This window comes from Mustela lutreola, chromosome 9, assembly GCF_030435805.1.
Source record: "Mustela lutreola isolate mMusLut2 chromosome 9, mMusLut2.pri, whole genome shotgun sequence".
Lineage (NCBI taxonomy): Eukaryota > Metazoa > Chordata > Mammalia > Carnivora > Mustelidae > Mustela > Mustela lutreola.
Genome location: NC_081298.1, coordinates 125,817,719 through 125,844,933, shown reverse-complemented (window position 1 = coordinate 125,844,933; position 27,215 = coordinate 125,817,719). Strand labels below are relative to the sequence as shown.

General features: G+C 53.7%; 2 protein-coding genes across 2 annotated transcripts in view; one reads left to right on the top strand and one right to left on the bottom strand.

The window, feature by feature from the left end:
* Window positions 1-550: 550 nt before the first annotated feature.
* CIMIP2C (ciliary microtubule inner protein 2C) lies at window positions 551-15,068 on the top strand. Its single transcript, XM_059132430.1, has 4 exons — window positions 551-672; window positions 11,639-11,912; window positions 12,982-13,094; window positions 14,867-15,068. Exons 1-4 carry the CDS (start codon window positions 599-601, stop codon window positions 15,009-15,011), a joined length of 606 nt encoding a protein of 201 aa, XP_058988413.1. The 5' UTR covers window positions 551-598; the 3' UTR covers window positions 15,012-15,068.
* A 1,680-nt stretch (window positions 15,069-16,748) lies between these two features.
* CIB4 (calcium and integrin binding family member 4) overlaps window positions 16,749-27,215 on the bottom strand; it is a 49,210-nt gene continuing 38,743 nt past the window's right edge. The window contains exons 5-7 of the mRNA XM_059134198.1: window positions 19,323-19,432; window positions 18,369-18,457; window positions 16,749-16,919 (exon numbers count right to left, since the gene is read on the bottom strand). Coding sequence (XP_058990181.1) covers window positions 16,889-16,919; window positions 18,369-18,457; window positions 19,323-19,432 — 230 coding nt within the window. The 3' untranslated portion in view covers window positions 16,749-16,888. The remainder of the gene's footprint in view (window positions 16,920-18,368; window positions 18,458-19,322; window positions 19,433-27,215) is intronic.

Genomic DNA, 27,215 nt, shown 5'->3' with positions numbered 1-27,215 from the left:
CTGCACTTCGGAACTGAGGACAGCAGTACATCACACATCCAGATCCTCCCAAGATTTGCCTTTTGCCCCTTTCTGATAAGCCACTCTCATGGAGTAGTGTGACAGGCAAGACCAGGCAAGAAGGAAGTTCCCAAGGAGAGACGAGAGAGTAGGAAGACAATTCCCTTTGAGGAGCTGGGGTGCTCGGGCAGAGCAGTGATGGGGCTGTCGCTTTCTAATCCGCCTCTGCAGCGAGGGCGCTGGGCCGTGTCCCGAGTCCTGCAGGGGACAGAAGGGCACTCGGGCGCATCTCCTGCAGGGCCTCTCCTGCGAGTTTCCACCTTCATCCCGCATCCCACACGCGGGCATGCGGGGAAGCAGAGAGATGAGCCCATTCCTGGGCGCGGGAGCCCCGCTTGGGAGGGGGGCAATTGGCGGGGTCCCCGGGAGACCACGCTTGGGGAGGTCTGGGAGCCTCCCCGGAACTCGGCTTCCCCTCGGCCCCAGTCCCCAGTCCCATCGTTGCCAGGCGCGCGTTGCCAGGTGACCCCGGGTTGTTTACCGTCGGGCGGGGAGACCTGGGGCGCCGGGCTCGCTGCGCGCTCCCCGCACACCCACCATGGCTTCCCGCAGCGCGGGCACGCTCCTGACCGAGTTCAATGCCGCCTACGTACCCCCCGGCCTCATGCCCGGGTAAGGCCGCCGCGCACCCAGAGCCCCGCCTGAACTCCGGGGGTCGGAGTCCGCGTCTCCCCCCAACCCCAACCCTCCTTTGGCTCTAGGGTTTGAAGGAACAGAGAGCGCCCATCGTTCACCTGCTGGGTGACCTACCCCGGGGCTGGTGCGCTCAGGGTAACTCTCCCTGTCCCCCTTTGTAGAAAGTGGGTCCCCGTCGAGTGGCCCGGGGAAGGGGGAGGAGCGTGAGGTTGGTGTTTGGAGACACCTGGGGGGAGCAAGAGCGTGGGGGAGCCCAAGAAGGGAGCAGGCTTTTCCGGCCCCAGCCCGCGGTGGTGCACCAGGATTTGCGCAAGAGCCGGATGTGTCAGATGAAGGACTGCGGCAGACCGGGTGAGCGCCTGGGTGGGTTTCAGAGAATACGGCAAGGCCGGTCAGGCCGTGCTTGTTGCTGCTGAGGGATGTGCACTGGCCTCGGACTTTGGGGTCGGTTCTCCCACTGATCTCACTTAATCTTCCCAGGACTTCCCAGTCCCCAGATCGGCCTTGCCCTTAGCATTTTCAGATGCAGGGTCAAACCTACCTTTCCTTTCTCTGGCTGCCATCAAGCTCCAAACATCTAAGAGGCAAGTCTGACGGTCTCTTCCATTCTGTGACCCCGTGTCTCACGGGTGTCTGAGATTTCCACTCCCAACCTTTTCTCCCAGACTGTAAGAGTCTCTTCTCTCTCCCACCAGTTGCCCCGGGGCATGGAGGGCAGGGACGAGACCCTCCCGATGTCAAGCCAGGGGTGTTAGAGAAGGTGGCTTATGATTTTCCTATGATCTTTTCCTTCATTTAGGCATTCTTTGGACAAAGACCTGCCAAGCACTTGGGCTGTCCCAGGCGTTGTGATAAGACCGACAAGCAGGGGGCCGCCCTCAGTGGCTCCCGTTATAGTATAATCCCATAAGGCTTAGTTCAAAGCCATCTTGGCAGCCCTTGATAGTGGTGTTAATACCACATTCTTGGTGTTTACCATAGGATTTCATTCTATACATTAACATATCTTTTTCCTTCAGCCCCCTGCCGTCCCCAAGTGGGATCTAACCCTCCCCAAGTGTTCCCCACTCTGTCGGAGGCCAGGGGAGGCTGCATATTTCAGAAGTGATTCTGGGTTGGTCCATGCCACTGGTCTGCGGTTCCCTCGAGCACCCTGTTCTGTTATTGATCTAGAAATTGTGATAACGGGTGCATAATAAATAAGGCTAGCTCAGTCTGTACCTGAGGCTTTTGCCATGGATCTTTCTGGGAGGAATATGCTGTCCCGAAGATCCTCATCAGTGAGGAATGAATGAAGTTGGCTTTTGTTTCTAACTGCTCCTTCATTTTGTTAACTTAATGAAAGAATCCAAGGTTCCCCCACCACACTTGGATAATTATTATTTTTGTGTGTCTTTTCAAATATTAATCACAGGATTGTAAGCACAGCGTCTCTTCTGACACTCAAATCAGCCCCCTTACCAGTTTTATTCTTAGCGGTGGAGAATATTCACAGAGGTAAGGACCTTGGAGATCCTGTAACCCAGCCCTGTGCTGCTCCAGATGTGGTCACTGAGGTCTGCCAGGGAGAGCAAGGGGACTTGCCTGAGTTGCAAGCTGGTGACTGAAGAGCCGGCATTGTGAGCCCCCAGGCACGAGCACCTACTATGTGCCAGGCACTGTGCGGGGCTCCTTACAAACTTTGTCTAAAAAACCTTTGCAGCAACCCAGATGAGAGACGAACCGCTTATCTAGGGTCAAGTTACCCCGCCTTGTCGATGTGCCTTCAGCACCCAGGCTCTCCTCAATCCCTCCAGTTGTTATGTTACCATTAGTTAGATCCCTGCTTTGCTCAAGGCCTGATTCTGGATACCAAGGGAGACAGGATGCTGCTGGGCTTCAGGCTCGTTGCCAGGGAGCTTCACGTGGTGGTCCCTTGCTGCTCTGGGCAGCACAGCCCGCCCTCCCTGCAGTAGCAGGGAATTCTTGGGTCCGAGTCCCGGGACTGTAAGGCTTCTCAAGGGATGGCACTGACCTCAGTAGGGCTTTGTGCCTCCTGCTTGCACATCAGATCTAAGTGGTACCCAGCTCCTTGCTCTCAGCCTCCCACCATGCCTCACCAGGCTCTTCATCCAAACCCTTGACCTGCCACTGTGCCTTCATTCCTGGCTGGACTATTGCTGCCCCTGACGCCCCCAGCTCTGCCCAGGGGTTCTCACCAAGAGCAAGGTCTGGGGATTTCAGTTCCCTCACTCCCTTCCCTCTGTCTTCCTGGAGGAGCAGTTTGGTCTCACTCTGCCACTGAGCTGGGCCTGAGCCTTAGGGGCTGCAAAACCCTAAAGTCAGTGTATTCTGCTCTCAAGAGGACATTCTCAGGACGGTAGTCGCACAAAGGTGTCTGTGTCCCCTTGCCCAGAATCCCTAGACAACCAGCTCTCTGGAGGGAAAAAGCCTTGATCTGTAGCGTTCATCCTCTCTCTGTAGCGTAAACACTCTCACCACGGCTGATTTCAGGCTGTCGTCATGGTGTCCGGGTGCAGAGCTGGGGAGAGACGCAGAGCAGCTCACACACCCGATAAATCCACCCTACACACACAGGAAGCACGACTAAGCTCCAGAACACGGACGGCAGCAAAACAGTGACATCATTAGGTAGTGATCAGGTTTGAGTGTTTATTACCTTTGTTTTCAATATAATTTCTTTAATTGTGACTTCATATACTTAAATTTTTTTATAATTTAAATTTTAAAAAATATTTATTTATTTATTTATTTACTTGACAGACAGAGATCACAAGTAGGCAGAGACAGAGGAGGAAGCAGGCTCCCTGCTGAGCAGAGAGCCCGATGTGGGGCTCGATCCCAGAACCCCAAGATCATGACCCGAGCTGAAGGCAGAGGCTTAACCCACTGAGCCACTCAGGTGCCCCTATAATTTAATTTTTAATACTGGCTTGTTTAGTAGCAGCTTGGAAAAACCTGGTACTTTAGTAATCGGCTTCCTTCAGCCGTAGGAGCCCAGACCAGCCTCCTCTCTCACACCCCTGCCTCCTGCCAGCTGCTGCAGACCTGAGGCATCACCTCTGGGCTGAGACAGGTGTGGGCCAGGCCAGGCCAGGGGAGCCCCTTCCATTTCTGCCCAGGCCCTGGCCATGGAAGTGCAGCTCCAAAGACAGGCCACTGCGTCCTGGGCTACGAAGCAAAGGCCACATGCCTAAGGGATGTAGGAGAGTCCAAGAGCCCAGATAGGCAGCTGATGCCTCTCACGTAGCCCAGCAGAACTGGGGAGCCTTCCTAAGAAGGGGACCAGGGGCTCCTGGAGACCTAGGCTTTGTCTTTCTAGAAGAATCATCAGCCTTTTAAAAATGTGCCTCCACATGTCAGTTCATTTCAACAAATATGTACAGAGCCTCTCTGGAGGGCCAGGAGTGACAGGATGCAGACAGGAGGAGAGCATCTCCCTCTCTCCCCGACGGACTTTATACTTCCGAAAGAGACTAGACTAAAGGCGCAGGTAATTCCAATACAGCCAGCATGTGACCTGAGACATAAGAGAGTCTCAAACGGAGACACCTGGCTGGCTTAGTTGGAAGAGCCTGGCGACTCTTGATTTGGGGGTCAATGAGTTCAAGCCCCACATTGGGTGTAGAAATGACTTAAATACATAAAAACTTAAAAAAAAAAAAAAAAGAATCACAAAGGGCACAGACAGTTCAATGGAGAGGACAAGCATGGTCTGTGGGTGTCTCCTTGGAAAAGGCTTGGAAATGAATCTTGAGGGATGGCTGAGGTCCCAAGGCAGGGAGAGGCAATGGCCCGAAGGAAGCTGGAGGTGCTGGCCAGATAGACTTCCAAAGCGGCAAAAGCCTTTTAGCTGGAGTAGAAAAGCTGTGACGTGGAAGTGGCTGGGAAAGTTGAAAAGACGCTCCCAGAGGCCCACATCAAGCTGGGCCTGGAGCGTCTGGCCCCTTTGAGCTTCATTTCCTAGACAATGGGGAGCCCTTGAAAGTTCTTGCTCCGGGGAAGGAGCTGATGGCCCCGTACTCAGCAGGAAGTGTCTTAAAGAAGGAGGCGGTGGAATGAGGGCGTGCTGAACAGTCACGACTTAATTAGTTAATAAGGCTGCTCAAGGGATCTCTGATGGCATGGTAATTGATTTTAATGTCAGGTATGGGGCTAGCCAGGGCCTTCCAGAGGCCGGGAGGGACTGTTCTCTGTGCACACAGGGATGCACACAGGATCATTGCCCGGGGACCTGGCTGAGCACCGTCTCCCAGCTCCTGTGCAGGGGGCCAAGGAGCCCAGCGGCAGAGAAGGGCAAGGAGGAGGTGTGGCTGCACCATAGGGCCTGTTGGATCCCCCGTTATGCAACCTGTCTGCCTTTCCTGCCGTTCCCTTCTGTTCTTTCCACCACGACAGGCCATGCAACCCTTAACGACAGGCCTTTGGAAAGCTCTGCCATAGGAACCACACGGGGTCCCGCTCGAGGCACAGAACCGCGAGTGTGTCCAGGGGACACAGACCTGGCTTGCTGAGGCATGCCCTCTGAGTGTGCTACCGGAATGTGGACATGTGCACCAACGTGCGCGCACCTGCGCCCCTCCCGGAGCAGCAAGCCCTGAGCAGGATCCGGAATCCAACCCCTGGAGGATGCGGATTGCAATTGCGGAGGAGAGGGCTTCTGTTCTATTGGGATGCAAATATCTTGGCATTCAGGGGAGGTGGAAAATCGGGGAGCAGAGGAGGACTATGGCAGAAAGCCTGGGGGTGGTGAAGACAAGAATCACGGGAACACGTCACATTTCTATAGCTCCTTTCTTCCCAGGAACGCAAAGGCCCCCGTGGGTGGGACGCCCTGTGCCCACGTGCGCTCTGCAGATCAGAGCCAAGCCCCTTGGGAGCAGCGTTCTGGGACGTGGTGCCCTCCCGGGGTTTTGGGACTTCCGTCTCCTCCAGCAGACGTTTATTGAGCACTAGTCCTATGCTAGGGGCTGCGAAGGTGCTGAGGTTGGAGGAGAACAGATTAGCAGAGGAGGTGGACGGATGTGACACACTCACACTCAGCAGAGGGGAGTGTGAGGTCAGGGAAGGTGACAGAGAGCCCTGGTTCTGTGAGTGAGTGGGGAACCCCCCGGGGGTCAAGAGGGGACATGGCGTCCTGGGGCGAGTGGATGTATGCGAAGGCTCAGAGGTGTGGACAGCCAGAGAGGGCCCAGGGACGTGAAGCTTCCTGGGCCTTGGGCACCCGCAGGGAAGGGAGAAGGGAGAGGTGAGCCTTGGTGCTGTGATGCACGTTTGAGAAAGGTTGTTCTGGCTAAAGTGCGGACGGCAGGCCAGAGGGTGAGACTTGGTCTGGGAGACTTGCTGGGAGACTCAAGATGGTCCGGTGAGCGAAGAGCCAGGCTGGCAGCTGTAGGAGAGTCACAGGGCTTAGGGACAAAAGAGGGAGGATGGAGAAGGGTGAATGGCCTGAATCCCAGTTTCTGGGTGGTGAGGGGTGAATATGGGTGTCATTAAGCCAGGCAGAGCTATCCAGGAGGAGGAAGAACAGGCTGGTATCCATCCTCCTGCATCTGGCACTCGGGGGCAAGCCCTGTGTGGACAGCCAGGTGTGTGGATCCGTAGCTGGGAGAAGAAACACAGAGACATAGCTCTGGGCATCCTTGGTGAATGGGCAGTATTGGAAGTCTAGCATAAATGAGCTCTCCCAGAGAGAGTGGGTCTCTGAAAAGAGGCGAGGGCCCTGGGGCATCTGGAAGCACCTAGAAGATAAGCCGGAGGAGGAGAACGAGCTTCAGGCCATCCCCCTCCACACCGAGGTCCTCATCAAAGTCTGACCCCAGTGGAAGGTCCTTCATGGGGCTCCACCAATACCGCCCTCTCACTCTGGGGAATGGGCCTCCCTCCCCGAATTTAAAGGCATTAGAGCTCCTGCATGTACACCGTCTAACACTGTCAATTCAGAATGAGGGGGTAGGCGGCAGGAGAAAGGGCTGAACCTTGTGGACTTCTGGATCCCCAACACCTGGCACACAGTAGGTTCGCACTAAAGTAATTCTGAACACTATCTCACTGTCTTAAAAAAAAAATACACATACAAAGTAGAAAAAAAAAAAAAAACCCACCCTAAATCCAAACACTTAGAGTTAACGCCTTTTAGTCTTTGGTCAATTTCCTTCTACCGTCCTCGTTGTGTGTCTGTTCAGCAAAAAAGACTCGACGGCTGGCTGGCTGGGTGGACAGAAAGATAGACAAAGCAATTCTACAAAAATACGATCTTGCTACATCTGCTATTTTAGAACGAAAATCACGAAATGTAAACTTACTAGGACTCCACCAAAGAGAAAGATGTTGGCATAAAATGGAAGAATACCCAGACTTTAGATAAATGCTAATTCAGCTCAAGAAATATTAATTCCTGGGGCACCTGGGTGGCTCAGTGGGTTAAGCCGCTGCCTTCGGCTCGGGTCATGATCTCAGGGTCCTGGGATCGAGTCCCGCATCGGGCTCTCTGCTCAGCAGGGAGCCTGCTTCCTCCTCTCTCTCTCTCTCTCTGCCTGCCTCTCTGCCTACTTGTGATCTCTCTCTGTCAAATAAATTAATAAAATCTTTAAAAAAAAAAGAAAGAAATATTAATTCCTGAAAGATCTCTCTAAAGGAGAGGGAAGGAGGGAGGATATAAACCATCCAGGGGTGAGAGTCACTGTGTCGTGTATTTTTCAACGACACGTTTTAAATTTAGTTGCCATGGGTTGACTCTGCTTATAAATTCTTCGTGGGTGCGCGCCCATTGCCCCTCCGCCCACCTCCCCAATTTTTGTTGCCGAAATTATTTTTCCCTTTGACAGGTTTTATAACATTTCCACTTTGTGCTGCCACCAGCCTTCACCTAGCTGCTATTTCTAGTTCCAGGACTGAAATAGATTTGAAACTAACCACCCTACATTCCTGGGTATTTCTTTTGAATCATCTCTTCCCTGGCAGATTTTCGTCACTGAGTGCTATTTGCAAGGAGAGCCTATGGGTGGCTCTGGTTCCTGAGCTCTTTCTTGCCAGGAAAGGACCAGCGGCTGCCTTTTTAACAGGATGGTCGGCTGACCAGTCTGATGTTCGTGGGTCACGCTCTTGTCCCTAGAGAAGGCTGCGGACAACCTTTCTTTCATTTTCATGCTATCGCTTTATTATCTTTTTGTTGGGGTTTGACAGCATCTGATGACCAGCATTTCTTTCATGCCTGCGTTCTGAACCACTGGAGAAATAAGATAAAAGAGAGAAAGCTGTTATGGGACAACAGGGCTGATCCTGAACCCCAGAAGGAGGTGGCAAGGTTGACTCGGGATAGGCTCTCCTCCTGAAGGGCAGTGTGTCCACGCAAAACAGCACAGAGGAGCCCTTTGGGCTGGCATGCTTCCAGGGAAAAGAGTGAGGGGTGGGTGGGCTTCAACAAGCTTCCGCCCACCAGCCTGATGTTCTTCCACCTGAAGGCAGAAGGACAAGTGGGGGGCGGAGGCACATCCATGGGGTGCTCCCTCCACGTGAAAGGAAGCTTATCCCTACTGCTGCTCTCTGACTACTTGACTGTCGAGCTTATATTTTTATTAGGTTTCATCTATAGCACAAAGAACCCTCAAGAACTCTGCTTCTACCGCTCAGGTTATGTTTCTTGCAAATGAGTTTCTTCATCAGCTTGAGTGTTGCAGAGTGAGGCTGAACCGAGGATGCTGGATTTGGCAATTGGATGATCTTACATTACCTTAATGAAAAAATACAGGCTCACATTTAAGCTGGGGTGGGGGTGGTGAGAAGTCGGACTGAGGGAGATCAAGGAAAGAATGGGAGAGGAAGAAGCAAAGGCGGAAGGTGCAGAACATTCCGCGGAGACATTCAGGAAGACAGGGAGGAAAAGGGTGGGATGCGAGGCCCACAGAGCGGATTCTGCAGCCTGGGAAAAATGCACGCGAATGTGCGTGTTTGTAGGCAGAGGGGAAGAAGCTGAGAGAGGGGAGAGGATCGATCGATGGCAAGGCAGGAGGACAGAGGCTGAGAGAAATAGAGAGACTGTTGGGGGCAGGGGAAGGGCAGGAGGGGAGGCTCTGCACCCAGGAGGGGGGTGAACCATGGGACAGAGGAGGACTCGGGCCCAGAAGGGGCCGTGGTGACCACACAAGCATCACCAGCCCTGCCATCTTTTCGGGAGAGAAGGAGACTGAGCCATCGGCCAGGAACTCGGGTGGAGCCAGCAGATAGGCAAAGGCAGGGGGGGTGCAGGTTAGGATCCCGAGGGTCATGGTCTTAAGGGCAGAGAGAAGCTACAGGCAGGAGAGGTAAGGCTGGACCAATGCCTGAGTGCAGTAGAAGTCGTCTCCCCTCACTGCCTGCTTGGGCCCAGACAACCTCATGTGCTGTAAGATTCTAGAAAAGCACAGCTGGCGAGGGGAGTGTGGGGCAGGAAGCAGGGAGGAGCTCCTGTTCTGTTTAGCCTGCAGTGGAGAGCCATTGGAAGGCCTGGGAGTAATCCCCCAGCTTGGCTTTCCTGACTCCCAGCTGACGATGGGAGGAGGGAAGCCCCGCAATGCTCTCTCATTTTATTGGTGGGAGGTCGAGGCCCAGAGCAGCTGCCGCAGGTAACCCTGAAGCTCGGACCTTAGATCGAAGTGCCCTGTGGCCTGGGGAGTCGGGGATGCCCGTGATGTCGCAGGGACCCCACAGGCTCCCTGCACTCCCTGGGGCTTCCCTGGTAAGAGTACTCAGCTGAGCGGAGACGAGGTGTCCAGCGTCCCAGCAGGGGAGGCCCCTGGGGAGGTGCTGGGGGTCCCTGCGGCACGGCGGTCCTTCGGGCATTTATACGAGTGGGTCTGACTGGAAATATCACTGAAGCTGTAGGCACGCGCAGCGACTCATTTTCTTTGTTCCCTAAACATTTCCATCCCAGACCGCCTGCCAGACCTGGTATGGCAAACTGGGGACTCAGAGCCAGCTGTGAGCCAGCTGCGATCGAGACACTCCCCGCCTCCTGGCGGAGACAGAGACAAGAGCATTCGGAGGAGGTTTGGCTAGTGGTGGGAGGGGGGCAGAGAGCAGGACCCACCTAGACCTGGAAGAGGTGGCAAGGAAAGGATCTTCAGAGAAGTGATAGGGCGGGTCTGTTTATTTAAAAAAAAAGAAAAAGAAAAAAAGATTTATTTATTTATTTGAGAGAAAAACTGAGCATGAGCAGGGGGAAGAGCAGAGGGAGAGGGAGAGAGAATCCCAAGCAGACTCTGCTGAGCGTGGGGCCCGGCCTGGGGCTCAATCTCACGACCCCGAGGTCATGACCTCAGCTGAAATCAAGAGCCACCCAGGAGCCCCACAGAGCAGGCCTTAAAGGATCCTTTCCAACCGGGGGCCAGCCTCAGGAGCCAGGGGAGAGGGCAGGCGTTCCTAATGGCGGGGGGCGCGGGGCAACCCCCAAGGGAGAGACAAGTAGGGGGAGGGAGAAAGAGAAGTTACATGGTGGAGGCTGGAGAGGGAGGCGAGGTCAGCTCCCAGACGGCCGTGAATGCCATGCTAAGGGCTTGACTTTAGAAAGGTCAGTCCGGCTGGAGTATGGGAAGGTGGCGGGGGAGATAATGACGTGGTTGGGAGAATCGGAGGCCCCTGTGGCCACAGTCCAGATAAGAAGCAGTGTGGCCCAAGCTTGGGATGGTGTGGAGCCCCGGGGCTTGGGGACGGATGGCATGAGATAGATGAGGCTGTGGGAGGTGGACACCAGGTTTCTGACTTGGCCATCTGGCGAGTGCTTTTCACCGAGATGGCTAGCGGTTGGGGAGGTGGTGGGGAGAGAGAGTGCCTGGGCCATCTCAGGGAGAAGTCTCGTGTGCCACGGTGTACGGGAGTCTGAGGAAACTTCCAGGCAGGAGATGAAGACCCAGGGCCAGCCACCCAAGGGTGTTGGTTAAGGACTCAGCATGAATACCATCTTCCCAGGGACTGTGTGGGCTCAGGACGGACCCCAGAGGAAAAGAGCAGAAAAGGCGCATCATGAGGGGGCGACCAAGAAGGAACAATCAGAAAGTCAGGTGAAGACCAGCAAACAAGGAGGGAACAGTGTCCTAAATTCCAGGAGCGGCGTTTCGAGAAGGCAGAGGTCACCAGCCCTCAGTGCCTCAGACGACCCTGGACGGCCTTGTCAGGGGCCATTTCAAGGGCACTATGGGGTCCGGGCCAGGTTTAAAGGGGTGAGAAGCACTGACTGGGAAGCCACTGGTCTCTGCCTCTTGCACAAAGTCTGATGCTCCAGCTTCTTGGGGGTCGCCCGATCGCCCCTCACTTGGCTGCAGCAAGCCTAACTCTCTGTAAATCTCACCAGACTGGGGCTCTCTAGTGCCCTGTGTGTGCGTGCATGAATTGTCCGTCTCTCCGAGGGGCCCCACTCGCCAGCCCCTGTCCCTCTCGTCGGTCTCCAGCCTCCAGGGTTGCAGAGGGACACGGAGCTCCTGGCAGCCTGTGTGAGGGGTGCGTCGCAAGGTCGCTAAGCTGGAGCCAGGCTGTAGCACATGAACCCAGACCTCGGCTGCAAGTGACAGCTTTGTCCCACTGCTACGTTCCCACCGACTTCTGATGTCCTCTACCCTTAATGAGCTGGTGGCAGGGGGCCTCCTCATCTTCTGAATGGAGAGTGACTTTCCTGCGGGCTTGCTCGGGGCTCAGGATGGGACCCCGGGGCTCGCTCTCCTGCCTCAGCCTCTGGTCTGCAAGGATGAGCATCCTCTAGGGGGAGGGAGAGGCCCAGAGTCTCTTTCCCTCATCCTGCCCTGGAGCCCCAAACTGGGCAGCACCTCTGAGGGAAGCTTCTCATGGCCCGGAAGTGACCCACAGGGCCCACTGGCCCCACCTCTGGGATTTCGGGGCCTCTCTTGGAACTGGCCCTGGAACCTTGCACTGATCTCCCCTCCCGTTCCGCTACCCCTCATTACCATGGCAGGTACCAAGGCCATGTACCCAGTGTGGCCTTCACCTTCGGCTCCCCCTATGGCACCGCCACTCTCAAGTACTTCCAGGACCAGCGCAACGCAGCCCTGGAGAAGAGCCACACTCCCTTCAGCACAGGCGGCCACTTCCCGACCCTCTTCTCCTCCAACCCCGACCTGGTGCTGAGCAAGCGCTCCCACACGCGGGACCGCTGGCTGCACGCCCCTGTCTACACCCGCTTCAACCTGGACAGTGACCGCTCCACCCAGCTCGCGGGGTTCTACCAGGTGGGCTGCCCTGGGCTGGGCAGCTGCCTCCTTTCTCTGGTTGTTTGGGGGAAAAGGGTTAGAGCGACGGTGGGGCCAGAGGAGACTTTGTTCCTTTTTCTGAGCTGAGCTGGCAAGGACTCTGGCCCTTGCTTGGCCCCCACTGCCGGTAGAGCTGGAGCCTTTGAGGCTGTGCCCGCCCTCCCCTCTGCCCCATAGCCTGGGGGACTGTCGCTTACTTCCTACTAGAGTAAAAGGCCAAAGATCCACCTTCAGGTTGAGCCCACCCAACACAGACGTAGGGCCCACTGGGGCCCCTGCCCCAACTGTACTTGCCCACCTGGGACCTAGTGCCCACCCTATGCCTCTCTGTCTCCCAGATCTCTGAGGATGTATCCTGGAGTCAACCCTAGCCCCAAACACTAGCTGCCTGGCTCCTGGTGTTCTGGTCCTGCCCCTGCGGCTCTTAAAGCCTCCTCTGACTCTGGTTCAGACACGTCCTTGTGGACACAGGCGCTGACCACTGACGTGCTTGCCCAGCTCACAGGGGCCAGGGCTCATTCTCTGCTATGTTCCTAGAACCACCTCTCCCACCCCCCGCAGTCTCTTGCAAACAACCCTCCAGCCTGAGTTCAAGGACACAGGTACCTCCTGGTCCTCAGGGCAGAGAACATGTGTGAGAAGGCAGCCTCTCCAAGGAGAGGATCGGGTCAATGCTGTGAGACATCCGGGGGCTGGGGGACCATGTCAATGGACATGGAAAGAGCTTTGGTCTCCATCATGGGGGGCGGGGGGAGGCAGAAACCAGCTGTGTCACCTGCTCAGGCAGGATTCACATACCTTCCTTCTGCTGGTGGCTTGTCTCGTTTACTCTCCCTAGCAAAGCTGGTGTGGTGTGGGCCATTATCCCCATTAGATAGACGGGGAGCTGGTCTCAGAGAGGAAACCCAGCTGGGAACTCCAACAGGGGCATTAGGGGAGGCCGCCCCCCGCCCCTTGCCCAGGTATAGGCAGGCAGGAATGGCAGGAGGCCCCAGGTTGCTTCTCCAACACTAACAGCCTGTCGTCTCTTCCTTGGGTCGAGCTGTAGGTGGCACAACAGCATCGGAAGTTCTATCTAGACAAGACGGGCATGGTGCCCCGGGTTCCCTACTTCGTGCTGCCTGTGAAGGAGTGGGAACGGTACCCCCTCCCCACCGACCTGTGAGTGCCTGCCCTCCCTTCATTCACGCGTTCTACAAACACATGTCCATAGGCACCTGCTTTCAGCCAGGCATGCAGCCACTCAGAGTGAGAAATGAGTTAAGAATTGGCCCTAAGGAGCCTATGGTGCAGAGGATGATAGTCACACAGCAAGGGGTCCGGGTATGGGCAGCCTTGCAGCTACACTAGTCCAAACGTGGGCACAACAGCTCCGAGCAACAAGAAACTGCTGCCCTCTGGCGGACACGGAGGGCACTACACAGAGCCTGGAATTGGTACCACACTGCCCCCCCTCACCCCCACCCCAACCTGGACCAGGCTCAGAAAATGTTCTTCTTGGACTACAAAATAGCTTTCAAAGTCCAGCTGTCCATCTAACGAAATCTGAAAGTTCCCCACTGCCTGAATCTCACTGTTTTTATCCGGGAAGAGGTGCTCTTCCCAGGGAAGGCCCTCTCTGCTCTGCGAGATAACCCAGACACATGTTTGCCTTGCGCTCCCTCCTGACACCAAGGCGTGGAAATCAGAAGTCTATGCTGCCAAGGTATCATGTGGGAAGGAAGCATCAGGTGGGCATCTGGAAGATCTTGGGTTTTCAACTATGTGCTGACCCTTTGCTTGCCTCAAGAGCCCCAAGCCTCGCCACCATCATTATGGATAAGGCAGCAACACTTTCCATTGAGATTAATGGGTTTTAAAGACATAAATTTACCTGCCTCTGTAGGTTCCTCTCTGTAACATAGATGGGCCCATTTTATAGATAGGGAAACAGGCTTAGTGATGGCCCCAGATACTTTGCTGAGTAGAAGGTCTGGTTGGAGGTATAACCTGGAGAAACTGAGATCTCTTGACACCAGTTCTAGGACATCTTCACCCCTTGGGTGGCTCTGAGTCAGACCAAACCTGGAGGCAGTGTGGGGCCTCTCCTGGGCCATATTTCCTTTTGAGATCACTCTGGGCAGGACCTGCACCTCCTACAGCTGTGGGGAGCCTAGGGTGTCCCAGCCCCACTTCTCCAATTTATCTGGCAACATATGCAGCTGATGGCCTCGCACAACACACAGGGCCAGGCAGGTCATTGGGAGTAGGAGGGTCAGTGTCTGCGCTCAGCCCTTTTCCTGATCACCACTGTGTCTTGGGGAAAATCGCTGCCCTTTCCTGAGTTTCAGCACCATCATCACCATCACCACTATCACCATTATGCCACCATCATCAGTATCACCATCTCCACCATCATCACCATCACCGTCATCACCATCACCACCATCCCCGCCATCCCCACCATCATCAACACGATCATCACTGTCACCACTTTCATCACCATCACCAGCATCCCCACTATTACCATCACCGTCATCACCATCACCACCATCACTATCACCATCATCACCATTTCTTATAATGTTTGTTGAGTGTTTCCTCCTTGTCCAGGGTTACTGAAGTGCTTTATAAGCATTATCTCATTTACCCCTCAAAACAAAGCTGAGGCAGACGTACTCACATTTTTATATGAGTCCACTTCTCAGCAGGAGCTGAGCCAGAATCTGACACCCATGTTCTGTCTGACACTCGTGTTCTCTCTCTGAACCACTATACCGTCATGCAAATACCAATTGTTCTGGTCTCACCTGCAGGGTGGCTTATCAGATGTTGGGCTGATGAGCAGTCAGCAGGGTCAGGATGGGCTAGAACACTGGGCACACAGGGTCGTGGTTGGGCATCCCTCCCCCTGCAGGCTCACTGCTTAATGCTGGCTCCATCCTTGTCCCCAGTCCTCCTCTGACACCAGAGAAGAAGTGGCACCTTCTAAGAACATCTCCTGAGAACATGAAGACCTACCAGACGTTCCCCTCGGGGAAGAGGGTCTCCCCACAGGAACGGCAGAAGAGAGATCGTTACTTTGAGTTTAGAGCATGATGCCTGGGAGCCTGGCTCTGAGCAGATTGGCTTTTTGGAATAAAATCTTTAGCCACGACCAAACCTGTGGTCTTCTCTGAGCTCCAGGGACATTTGGCTATGGCAAAGACATGCCTGAGGGTCACACAGCACTGCATCTTAAGGGCTGTGGAAAGCTCAGCTCAGGGGTTCAAGCCAGTGGAAAGCAGTGTCCTGTGACCTATTGGCCCCCTCTACCCCTCCCCCGAGGTGGGGGCTGGTAGGACCAAGAACTGTAGGGCTCCCGAGCCTGGGTGGCAGGTCACTCCGGGACAGAGATACCTCCCATCTGCTTCCACCAGTGTAATCGAGGAAGCCCCATGATCACATATCCGAGAATGAAGGTGAAATGACCACAGAGCCATTGCACTGGGATCAGATACAAAGGAATTCCAGTTTGAACCCTGACTTGGCATCATTCAGTCCACACACTCGCTTGTGAGGGAGGTGGCGTTATCCCCACTTTACTGATCAGGACACAGAGTCTTGGAGGTTGAGAATATCACCCAAGCTCCCACAGCTTAGAAGAGACCCAGGGTTTGGACCCAAGCTCTCATTTGCCCACTACATGACCTGCCCGTGGTCCATGTGGAGACTCGGGAGGTGGGGATGACGCAGCCTGGAAGCCCCCGTGGTGCCTGAGAGAAAAAGCTGCGTCCGGCAACCTCTCTCTGCATTCTTCCCAGATAGGCACGGACAGGCTGCTGTGGTGTCTCTCCCGGGGACTATTTCTAGAATAGGACAGGAGAGGGTGACCCAGGACTGAGCCATTCTTCAAGGAAATGGGGAGAATGGGTTCCCTGGTCACATGCTTGCAGTGGGGAGTCTGGAGTGTCTGCTCTCACCGGGCTGCTATTCCCGCTTCTCTGTGGCAGGGGACAGGATGTAGGGGACAGCCCCTCCATACACAGGATCTGGGATGGGGACCTCAGGCCAGGTGTGTATCCATATGACAAGTTTTCTCTAACATTACAGCATCTCTTAGATTTGATCAAGGGACTCCATCCATCAATGGAAAATTTATTACATCTTGAATGCATGAGTCAGGACCTGAAGGCAAAGAGACCACTGCAGGTTCAAGTACATGTCTCAGTGAAACAGCTCCTCCCCTGGGATCCAGTGTTTAGACACCTTCCCGGAGGATGATGTAAACCAGAAAAACTGTGTGCCCATCAGAGGGGCATCTGTCAGCTCTCAAAGACCCTATAAGGGGCTTCTCCTATGACCCAGACTCCTTGACCACCTGGGTCCCCAAAGGTCCCTATGGTGGCCAAATTCATTCCAGGATTTGGCTGAAGAGCAAGGCAAATAACCCCCAACTGCTGGTCCACATGTTGCATCCTGGGGCCTGGGGGTGCAAAGTGGGTCCTAGATGTCTTCTCCCATGACAAGGACCAGGAAGCCAGGCACCAGCTGGAATGACCGCTGCCCAACATGACTCCGTGCAGTTGGCAGGAGAGATGCTGTCAGGTAGCTCCAGGGGAAGAAGGGAATGTTGTGGATTTTCTGCGTAAACTTCATCTCATTTGGCCTTTTTCCTGCTGTGAGGCGGTTGGGATTTGGACCCTGTCCTCTAAAAGTCTGGTCATCCCAGCTAGCCTGGTGTCATCGGCAAACTTAAGCCCTGGAATGAGCAGTGCTTAATAAAAATTACTTCTGTGTGATCCTGTATTCAAAAAATGAACTGATGAGGCAAGGGAAAGGTTTTGTTTTGCTTTATTGAATAAACAATGGTCTAGAAGTGAGGGGACGATGGGGACCAAGTCATACTTCTGACCAGAGTTCCCCAGTGCCTGGAGGGGACTGAATTCCAAGTTCCAGTGGTGGTCCTTGAGGCCGCCAGATCAGGTACGGCCACATCAAAATCCCCAGAAGTGAATCCGAAAGGAGCTGTGAGAAAGCATCCCATGAAGCCACCCTGAACTACAGATCTAAAGTGCCCTCCAATTTCCAGGTTCATAGTGGTCCTAGTGGCACCCTCTCATCCCTCTCTCTGGCATGGCCAGTTTGCAGCTATTGCAAACTCCCCCAAAGCCTTCTCCTCCTTTTAGCATCACCAGAAAGCAAAGGGTTTCAGAACCTCGTGGCGCCAAAAACCAATGGAAAGAAACAGGAGAGATGCAAAGAAAAAGACAAGAAGGACAGGATTTTGACCTCTATTATGTGCTGGGCTGTTCTGGAAGAAGAGGAATTACCCTTAGTTGGGGTGGTTCTAAGTGTGGGCTGTCTGTCAGAGGGTATGCCCACACATGGGCCCCCCAGCGGCCAGGACGGCCTGGAGAACCCTCTCCTCCCGCCACGTGATTAGAAGAGGGGTGAACACCTGACCCAATCTGGAGTCAGAGCTGAGAGATACTACTAGGAGCGACCGACATCTGCTGGGAGGCCATAACTGGCCTCCTGTCTGACACAGGAGAGGTTTCCTGTCTGCAGGCTGAGCTGAGTGCAGAGGAGATGAGGAGAGAGGCAGAGGCTCTGGGTATGGAGAAGAGAGAGAATGCACCGTCTTCCATTCCTGACCAGGTACTCCCTGAGGTCTAGTGCTTTGTTCTTTTTCTGATTGGTTGGTTAAACCATCATGGCGGCCATGCTTTGCTATCAAATTCACCGAGACTATGAGACCAAGGGCAGAAGAGGGCCCAGGAGCAGCAGACACCGGCAAACAGAAGTCCACTGCTCCCAAGAAGGGCCTTCTAACAGGGCTCTTGGATCATGAATGGGCTGCCTCTTGGGGTGGGGTGGGGTGATATGCTTTTCCCATAACTGGAAGGATCCAAACAAGACCATTAAACATGGCCAGGGCAATATGGAGATGGCCAGTTGTCTCTAGGGTGTCTGTAAGAAGATAGAAGACAATTTAATGTCCCTTCTGCATGAAACAAGGTTTGGAAATACTCTGTGACCAGCATCTTCACACACCCATGCAAATCCCCGACTCCCAGTGACCTCTGGAGTTGAGGGGCAGGGGAGCAGGACGGGCAATGGCAAAGGCCACCTGCCAGTCAGTCCTGGAGCCCCCTGGACCTAGGGGAAGACCCGTGTGTGCCACCTCTAGATAGCCAGCATCTGAAGTCAGGGCCACCCACGTCATTTGCAGAGCCTGGAATGTCATCTTGTCTTTGCTGGTTAAACCCCACTCCCTCTTTCTAAAGGTTAGAAATTTCGGTTACCTAATTTCACCGAAGCTCCAGGTTTGCTGATTCTGAAAGCATCGGCAAAGGACCCTGGAGACTCATGACCTCCTTAGAAAGACTGGGGCGCTTTATTGGCTCTTCCTGCCCCACCCCCAACTGTGGTGGGCACTTCCTGTCCCCCCACCCCCAATCCAGAACACCTTACTTCATGAAGTCTGGAGACTTGGCCATCGCATGTTCAAACTCCGAGAAAGATAGCATGTTGTCGTTGTCCAGATCTGACTCATTCAGGACCTGGCCAGGGGTGTAGAAAAAGCCAGATAGCAGCGAGGAGCCCGGTATGAGAAAATGACACGGGGTCGCAGGGAGAAGGGAGAACGTCTCATGCCAAGTGTTACTATAGGCCAGGCTCTCAGCTAGGTGCTTCACTAGCATGTGAGTCCCCCAACCTCCGTGGGGGGAGGCAGTAAGGCAGATGTTCTCCCCACCCCCCTTGCCACTCCCCACCCCAGACAAAGACATGGAGATGCAGAGATAAGGTCATGTGCACTGTGGTCTGGAGCCTCATGGGCTGGTCTCATCATGGGAAGAGTGTCCTTCATGCCTCCAGCTAGGCAGTGAAAATGGGTGTGGAGGTGAAAGCAGTGACACCCCACGCACACCTGTATCCAATCACAGGCAGGGGCTCGTACTGCAAGGAGCCAAGTCAGGTCAAGGAGGCAGCGATGACCTCCCACAGTTTCATCTTTGCTTCTAGTGTCAATCCAGACCTCAAGCACTTGAAGGTTCCCATGGTCTTAGGACAAACAGACTCATGAGGCTGCCTTCATGTCCTGTCACACTTTGGACTGTCACTCTAGGACATCTGCAATAACATGGGAAAGGGGACGTGGGGATGTGTCCCTCTGAGGCTAAGCCGTTGTCGGGCCACCTGCCTGCAGTGACCGCCATGTGGGTGGGAGGGGCCCTTGGCATAGATGGCTTGGACACCTGCTCTTGGGGACGCTGGAAGGATGGACCTTGGAGGAAAGAGAGAAACTTGGGGGATAGTTGCCTCCAGCCATGTGCCCATCCGTCAGGGCACCCCACCCTGCCTGCCACCCGGGGGCTTTGGAGGATGTCCCGGCCCGACCCAGCCCGTGTGGTTCCAGGCACACACGTGGCTCGTGAGGTCAGCCAGCAGGTCCTCGGACACGTCGTCGCTGTTGAGCAGTCGGAAGACAATCCTCTGCAGGTCCTCCTCGTCGATGAAGCCATTCTCATTAAAGTCTGTGAAGGGGAGGCCAAGTGTGAGAGGAAGAGGGGGCTTCCTCAGCCTCCCTCAGGCCAGGGAACCATGGCCCCACAGAACCCACCGCCCACCTGGTTTCAGTCACTGAATCTTCACAACTGACCTTTTATGAGTCTCACTTTGCCAAAAGGACACTGAGGCTCGGAGGTGTGAGATGTCGGCCCACACTGCCGGTAAGCGCAAGGTGGGACTCGGACCCAGCTAGGCTGGTCCCCAAACCCGCGTCACCCACCGTGCTAGGGAAATCTCCACCTCAGACCACATAAGCCATTAGGCAGTTTGGTGGCCGGAAGCGGGGATTACGGATGAGCAGACGGACGCCTGGACCTGCGCATGAATCCCTGCTCCTGGCCTTGCGGAGGGTGACCTGAGCACCTCCCCCACTCACACCGAGGACAGTGCCCAGTGTCCACTCCAGCGAGCGCCCTGACCCTTGTCAGATCTTGAAGAGTCCTCCTTTTTGAGTTAAAAAATGTGGTCATTCCTATGAAACTACTAGAATACCGTATGTCAACAACAAAATATGGGCATTACACAAGCCCCCTGCACAGTGGACCTCTTTCCCCGACGCCGGGTGTGTTTAACCCAGTTCCCTACAGAGGAGCCTTGGAAGGGGTGCCCTTGGGCCTTTCAGTGTCTGCGGCAAGCCATCTCTACTGGCCTGGAGTGCTTCTACCCCCAGCCTTTGCAGAAGGCAGCCCCCTGCCCGGAGTGCCCTCCTCTTTTTCCTCCAAGCCCTGGATGCTCTGACTTCACAGTGTGCCTACTCTCCTGTGCCTCCCTGTGAAGTCTCCCGACACCCTCAGGCCCAGGCTGGTTCCCTCCTCGCGCTCCTGCAGCTTCTAACATGGGGCCCGTCCTCCTGGCATGAGCCTTGCTCTCGTCGGCACCAGGGGCCCAGGGCTGCCTTGTTTCCCTGTAACTGCATCTGCTTCTTGCCACCACCTCACCATTCGCCCTCGGCAGACAGTTGGATGCCTGCTGGGTGCCCTTCCCTGAGCCAGACCTCAGGGCACAGATAGACCAGACTGGTACCAGTCTGCATGGAGCTCCCAGTCTGGAGGTGCAAGGGGAGACTGCTGGGCACCTGAGTAGCTTGGCTCCAGGGAGAAAGGAACAGGCCTCCCAAGGGTTCCAAGGGTTTCCAGATGGGCAAGTTCATGTCTGATTGGGGTTGGGGGTGTGAATGAGGAAGACTTCTTGGAGGAAGAGGCGTCAGAGAAGGATTAAAGGGTTTGGGCTTCCGGAGATGGAAACCGGAGGAGGTGCCAGGGTCACTAGGGATAGTGGCGGAGAAGGAACAGCACGAGAGTGATCAGTCTGGGTTGTGGGGAACAGTGGCTTGGAGCTCTGGGAGAGTGAGACCAAGGTTAAGTGTGGAAGGCGGGCTGAACTATATAGAGCCATGGATGCTGAGGGAGGCTCTCTGGGAGAATGCCCCTGCTGCCTCTGGGAACCTCAGCATGGCCCCTACCTCTTCTAGAACCCCCAGCATGGCCCCTGCCTCTTCTAGAACCCCCAGCGCAGCCCCCACACTGCTCATCAGCCATGATGAGTAAGTAAGAGCAGTAAGCTTAGGCAGGTACAACGCCCCCACAACAAACAGATGTGCCCGGCAATGATCTAAGTGCTTTCTCTTCTACTGCATTTAGTCCTCATAACACAGACGAGGACAGTGAGGTGCACCGAGATTGAATAACCATACCCACTTTCTCAGTCTCAGTTCAGCCTCTTGCCTTTAAATATCTGTGTCCAACCTGGGCTTCTTCTGACCTCCGGGAGCGTGTCCATCCACAGGCCTTTTTGTCCTCTCCACTTGGAGGTCTTATAGGTCCCTCAAGTTCAAGAGCTCGAAACCCAAACTCTTGCCGTGCCCCGCTCCTCCCTGGCCCCAAACCTGTTGCACTCAGCTGTCCCCTTCTTAGCAAATGGGTAATGGCCAATAAGCTTGGAATCATCCTTGACCATGTCCTTGCCTTGCTCCCCATGACTAAGATGTCAGCAGACCCTCCCAGCTCCCCCATGGAGAGACAGTGGACACAGCCTGATGACCTCCCCATGATCCTGCCTCGGGGCCTTTGCACTGTGCTTCCCCTCCCTGGAACACCCTCCCAGAGATCCGTAAGGTCTTCATTTAAATGCCAGGTTCTTACCAGAACATGCTAAAATTGCACTTTCTATCCCATTCCCTGCTTTATTTTTCTCCTAGCGCCCCATACTACCTGACACACTGTATGTTTTACCCATTAGCTCCTTTATTTCTCTCCACTAGGAGGTAAATTCCTCAAGGGCAGAAAGTTTAGTGTTTTTGGGTCACTATTGCATCCCCAGCTCCTAGAACAGTGCCTGCAACAGAGTAAGCGCTCACTGAATATTTGTTGAGACAGTGAACACGTGAACTATCCAAAGTCACACGTTGATAAATGATGGAGACAGTGGTAAACCCAGGTAGTCCAGCTCTGTGGGCAGTCTGTGCTCTGAATCGCTCATAACTGCTCATATCATAATGAAGCAGCCAATTTTCAGCTGGGTTTATGACCATCTAAAATGAACACTACACTCTATTTTCCAGCCTCTCTTGCTGCTCGATGTGACCCCATATTTGAGATCTCGCCAGTGAGATATAAGAGAAAGAGGCACCAGCAAACTTCTGGGAATGTCTTTAAAGAGAAGGCTATACCTTCTTCGTGACCTTGAGGCCACCTTGGGAATGGAGGATAAGGGGACACCAAGGAGAAACCTACATCCCAGCCACTGTAGAACCACCAAGGACAACTGCTTCTGGGATTCTACACGTTAGAGAAATAACACGTCGTTGCTGGAGATCTTGGAAGCCATCTTGTGTAAACCCCTGAGGGTCCCCTGCCATTTGCAACCAAATTTAACCCAAACTAATGCACGATCTGAGCCTCTGTTTCCTCATCCATAAAATAGATAGCAGCGCCTCCAGAGTGTTGGTGTGAAAATTAAATAAGAAAATGCATGGAAGTCGTCTGGCACAGAGCTTGGAACATAGAAAATGCTCGCTACAGAAGACGTTCATTAGGTAGAGTAGAAGCTCAATTCTGTGTCACTTGAGGATATTAAATACTGAAAATGCCAACCTTTGGAAACTGTGTAATCTCTCGCTTTAAAGAATGGAATCCAGAGCTATGTTGGCCCTGGAATGGAGGAGCAGGTGTGCTGAGGTCACTGAATCCTACAGGGGTAGAGCCCAGAACTTTGCCTCTGTTCCCCCCGATAGGATATGGAGGCAGGAATTCTAACTCAGCACCCCAGTCCTTAAGCAGGTGGCTCTCCCCTGACCAACTGTTTATTAGCCCCAGGACCTGGAGGCTAAGGCCTGAGATGTTCCTCCAAGACTCTCCTGCACAGCTTTGCTATCTCACATTGTGGGTGAGGGCTGGGAGCAGGTGGAGGGGCGGAGGGACCAGCACCGGGACTAGAGGGAGGGGGCAGCCGCAGTGACACTGCACTGCTGGTAAGAAGCTCCGCAGCCTCTCCCCGAGACCCCGCAGTGTCCCCAGGCGTCCTGCTGGCCCAGCTCCCGTATGCGGAGACTGCAGCAAAGTGACATGGCTTTGGTCCCAGGCCATCTGAAGACAGAATAATTTGCTGGAGTAGAATGTAGTCCTGGACAGTTCCCCTCCTTGGGGGGTGCAAGGGCACAGCCGACTGGGAAAGGAGTGGGGGCTGGGCACTCTGGGCGACTGGCCAGCCCCGGCAGCCTCAGCCGTCTCAGACCTGCAGTCTTGGGGCCGTTCTGAGAATGGGGGAGGGCCTACCTCTTGCTGTTTCCCCAACAACAGGAAGGTTAGAGAAAGCTTGGAGAATCGGGGAGAACACTCTTGCCATCATCATCCTAACCTCCCTGTCATGTGACTCCTTGCAATTTACAAAGTCGTTTTACAGAAATCAGCCCATGTTGGCTGAGTGACAAAAGGCACGCTTCTCACCATCATTTCTAGGAGAACGGAGCCTGCCTCTCCCAGCCCTCAGTCCCGGGTCGGGTCTTGGGGTGGTGTGGCAAGCTCTCCCCGGGGGCGCTCTGGCCCCTGCCAGAAGGTCATTCACATCTGGTGGCAGTCGGGCTGATGGGAGCAGGAAGGCAGGGCCTGGGGTCGGTCTCTGACAGGTGCAAGTCCCTCTAGAGAGGGGGGGGGGGATGAATCTGTTGGAGGCCAGGAACATCCAGAAACTGGAACCTAGCAGGTAGGTACATGCACAGTGCTGGATTCTTGACAGATAACCACCCCCTCCTGCCTCGCCTTCCTACCAACAACAGTGCAATTCCTGTCCAGGGTGACACCGTCTTCAACTTAAAACACCCAGCTTTCCGGGCGCCTGGGTGGCTCAGTGGGTTAAGCCGCTGCCTTCGGCTCAGGTCATGATCTCGGGGTCCTGGAATCGAGTCCCGCACCGGGCTCTCTGCTCAGCAGGGAGCCTGTTTCCTCCTCTCTCTCTCTCTGCCTGCCTCTCTGCCTACTTGTGATCTCTCTCTGTCAAATAAATAAATAAAATCTTAAAAAAAAAAAAAACAAAAAACTAAAACACCCAGCTTTCCAGTCTCCCTTGCAGCTATCTGTGGCTACGTGGCATAGTTCTGGACAAAGCAGTCCAAAGCTGCTGAGTGGGGCATCCAAGGAAGCTTGTTAAGATGAAGTTGAAGAGTCAACTTCATCGGTGCCTTCAAACGTTCACTTGGTTCCTATCCCTCCTCCCATCCTTTTTTCCTACTGCCTGGAATGAAGGTGAGAAGCCTATAGGCACAGAAACCGTCTTGTGATGGTAAAAACCACAGTCCCATACTACAGGTGGCAGATTAGGGGGCTTGAAGGAGGCAGACTGTTGCCTACTTCTTTCTGGCTCTGCAGAGCCTAATTCCAGGCTTTTTTTCTCTCTTTTTTAAAAACATGGGCACTTCCATATGACTGAATGGAAGCCGAACCGGCACAGTAGCTCCGAAACTCCGCTGCACTCGAGAATTCCCCGGGGAGCTTGAAAAAGCCCACCAGCCGGGGCCCACCCAGCACCCCTACATCAGACCTGCACAGTGGGGGCCCAAGCAGCCGTGGGTCTTGGGTCCCCAGATGACTGTAGTGTGCAGTCCCGTTTGAGGACCGGTGAGTTAGAGCAATGTCTCCCAAATGTTAGGATGTGGAGGACCCAGCTGGGGGTCTTGTTAACACGGGCCCTGAAGTGGCCTGTGTGCGGGGGGCTGGAGATTCCTCATTCCTGGCAATGTTGCTGCTGGTGCATGGGCCATGCGCGGAGGACCAAGGAATTAGAGCATCGAGTTAAGTCTCTGGACTTTGCCAAAGAAGAAGCACCAGGGCCATCGCCATTTTCTTTTCCTTTCTCTTCCTCCTTCTGCCCTCACGTCTACCATTACCACCTCAATGTACTGAGCAGCTCCCACGCGCCAAGCGCCGCGCTCAGAGAGTCACGTATCCCGTCCCTAATCCTGCTGACAGCTCTGTGAGGCAACAAATCTTCTGAACCCAAAGAGAATTCAGATTTGTCTGGGTGTATCTGAGGAAGCCTTGGAGTTTATGAGTCCCCGGGCGTCTATTTGCACAGCTGATTTGCATGAAGGCTTTGTGCTTTATGTTTAGGGGCTGGAGCTCAAGGAGGAAGGAAATCTGTCAAGGGGGCCTGCAGAGAGGGGCTGGAGGAGGACACAAGGACAGCGTGGGGGACAGGGGGTATCTGGTCCCTTACCGGACCTCAGGCGCTCAGTCTGACCTCTTGGGAGTGAGGACATTCTTCTCACATCTCAGCCGAACACAGTTTGGCTACTGTGCCTTGAAGCCTGAAGAGAACCTGCTGTTCTTGTAGCTTCCCTGAAGGTTGGGGTGTTTTTGTTTGTTTAGCTCGGGAAACCAGGGAAAGACAGCTGAGGCAGACATCTTTGGGAACATCTGCTCAGCCCACACTTTACCATCTCTGAGAAGTGTCCCCACCCCCAGCAGTGGGCCTCTGGAGCTGTGTCTGTTCCGTGACTCTGCAGCTTTTGGGCTGGTTGGACAGGCTGTTGACCCAACCAAGATCATGGGTTTGGCGGAGCCATCGGCCTCTCCTGAGAAAATGGGGGACCAGGGTGTTCCTCTTTGACCCATGGGCACAGAAGCAGGAAAGTCCGCAGGAAGAGCAAATGCAGAGAGAGAAGCGGAGAGGATAGACCTGGCAGCCATAGAGAGAAAAACAGACAGCAGCTGCCTCACTGCCTGACCACTTGTCCCCCGCATCCTTGCGAGGCTGCTTTGGTTTCCCCATGGTCCCATGTTACATTGCAATGGACAAACTTTAGAGCCCTCCTCCCCCCATATCTGCCCCTCTTGGTGCTTATGCATATATAATCTCCATGTCCCTTTTGTGTGGAAGGGAACTGTGACTTACATCTCACCAGGAGAATCTGACAACAGTGATGGGATGTTACTTCTGTGACTACAGTGTTATGAGACGCTCTTACCAGCATACGCACCCAAGAGACTCTCTCTCTGGCTGTCTTTGAAGAAGCAAGTGGCTGTGTCAGGGGAGGCCCATGTGGCAAGGAGCATATGTCAGCCTCTGGAAACTGAGGGCAGCCTCCAGCAGATAGCCAGCAGGAAGCCAGGGCTCTAAGCTCCACAGACACAAAGAAATGCACTTGTCAACAACCAGAGTGAGCTTGTAAGTGGATTTCTCCCCAGTTACAGGCAGCCCAGACAGAGCCCTGTGATATCTAGGAGAGGACACATATAAGCTATGCCAGACTCCTAGACCACGGAGACTGTGAGATTATAAACATGTTGTCTACATCCACTAGATTTGTGGTAATTTATTACACAGCAATGGAAAATGAACATATTGCTGTTCTTCATCTGTTGCCTTTTACACAGATAAGTCCCTGTTACTGGCCAACTAAAGACTCTTGGCTAAGATGAGATCCCTGTTCCTGGGCCAGCACTCTGATTTGGGAAGAGCTGCCCATCCAGAAGGGTACTGACAGGAGACAGAAGTGGCTGGGGGCAAAATAGCAAGTGCTCTGCGGTACAAGTCCTAGACCTCCCTAGGGATCCCCAGAAGTACCTGGGGTAAGGAAAGAGGATGACTAGTGAACAGCTGAGGACCACGAAGCCAATTAAATTTGGGTATGTGATTTCATTTGTACTTAACTCTGCTTGAAGTTCATTATAAATGTGTGTCTTGTATCAAATGTAGGACGTGTGGGGCCATTCCTTCTTCAAATATCTTTTCTTCCCCATTAATTCTTTCCCTCCCATTCTTCAGATTAGGTTATTTATACTGAACTATCTTCAGGTTTCTGACTCTTTCCTCTGTCATCTCAATTCTCCTGTTAAGCCCATCCAATGTATTTTTATTTTAGATATTTTATTTTTCACTTTCATATTTTCCATTTGATTATTTCTTATAGTTTCTGTTTCTCTGTGGAGAATTCCTACTGTTTCTTTCATTATGAATTTCTTTTACCTCACTGGCCAAGGGTTAGTAGCTGTTTTAAGAGCCTTGTCAGCTAATTCCAACATCTGGGTCATGTCAGAGTCAGGCTCCATTCTTGAGACCATATCAGTTTTATTTTTTAATTGTCTATTGAATAGTTTCAGATTGTAGATCAGACATTTCTGGTTTTCTAAAATTTTTGTATATTGAATAATTTTGGATTGTATCTTAGACGTTATAAATGATTTATTGTAAAAACTCTGGATTCTGTTATGTTCCTCCAAAGAGTGCTGATTTTTTTTTTTTTTAATTTTAATT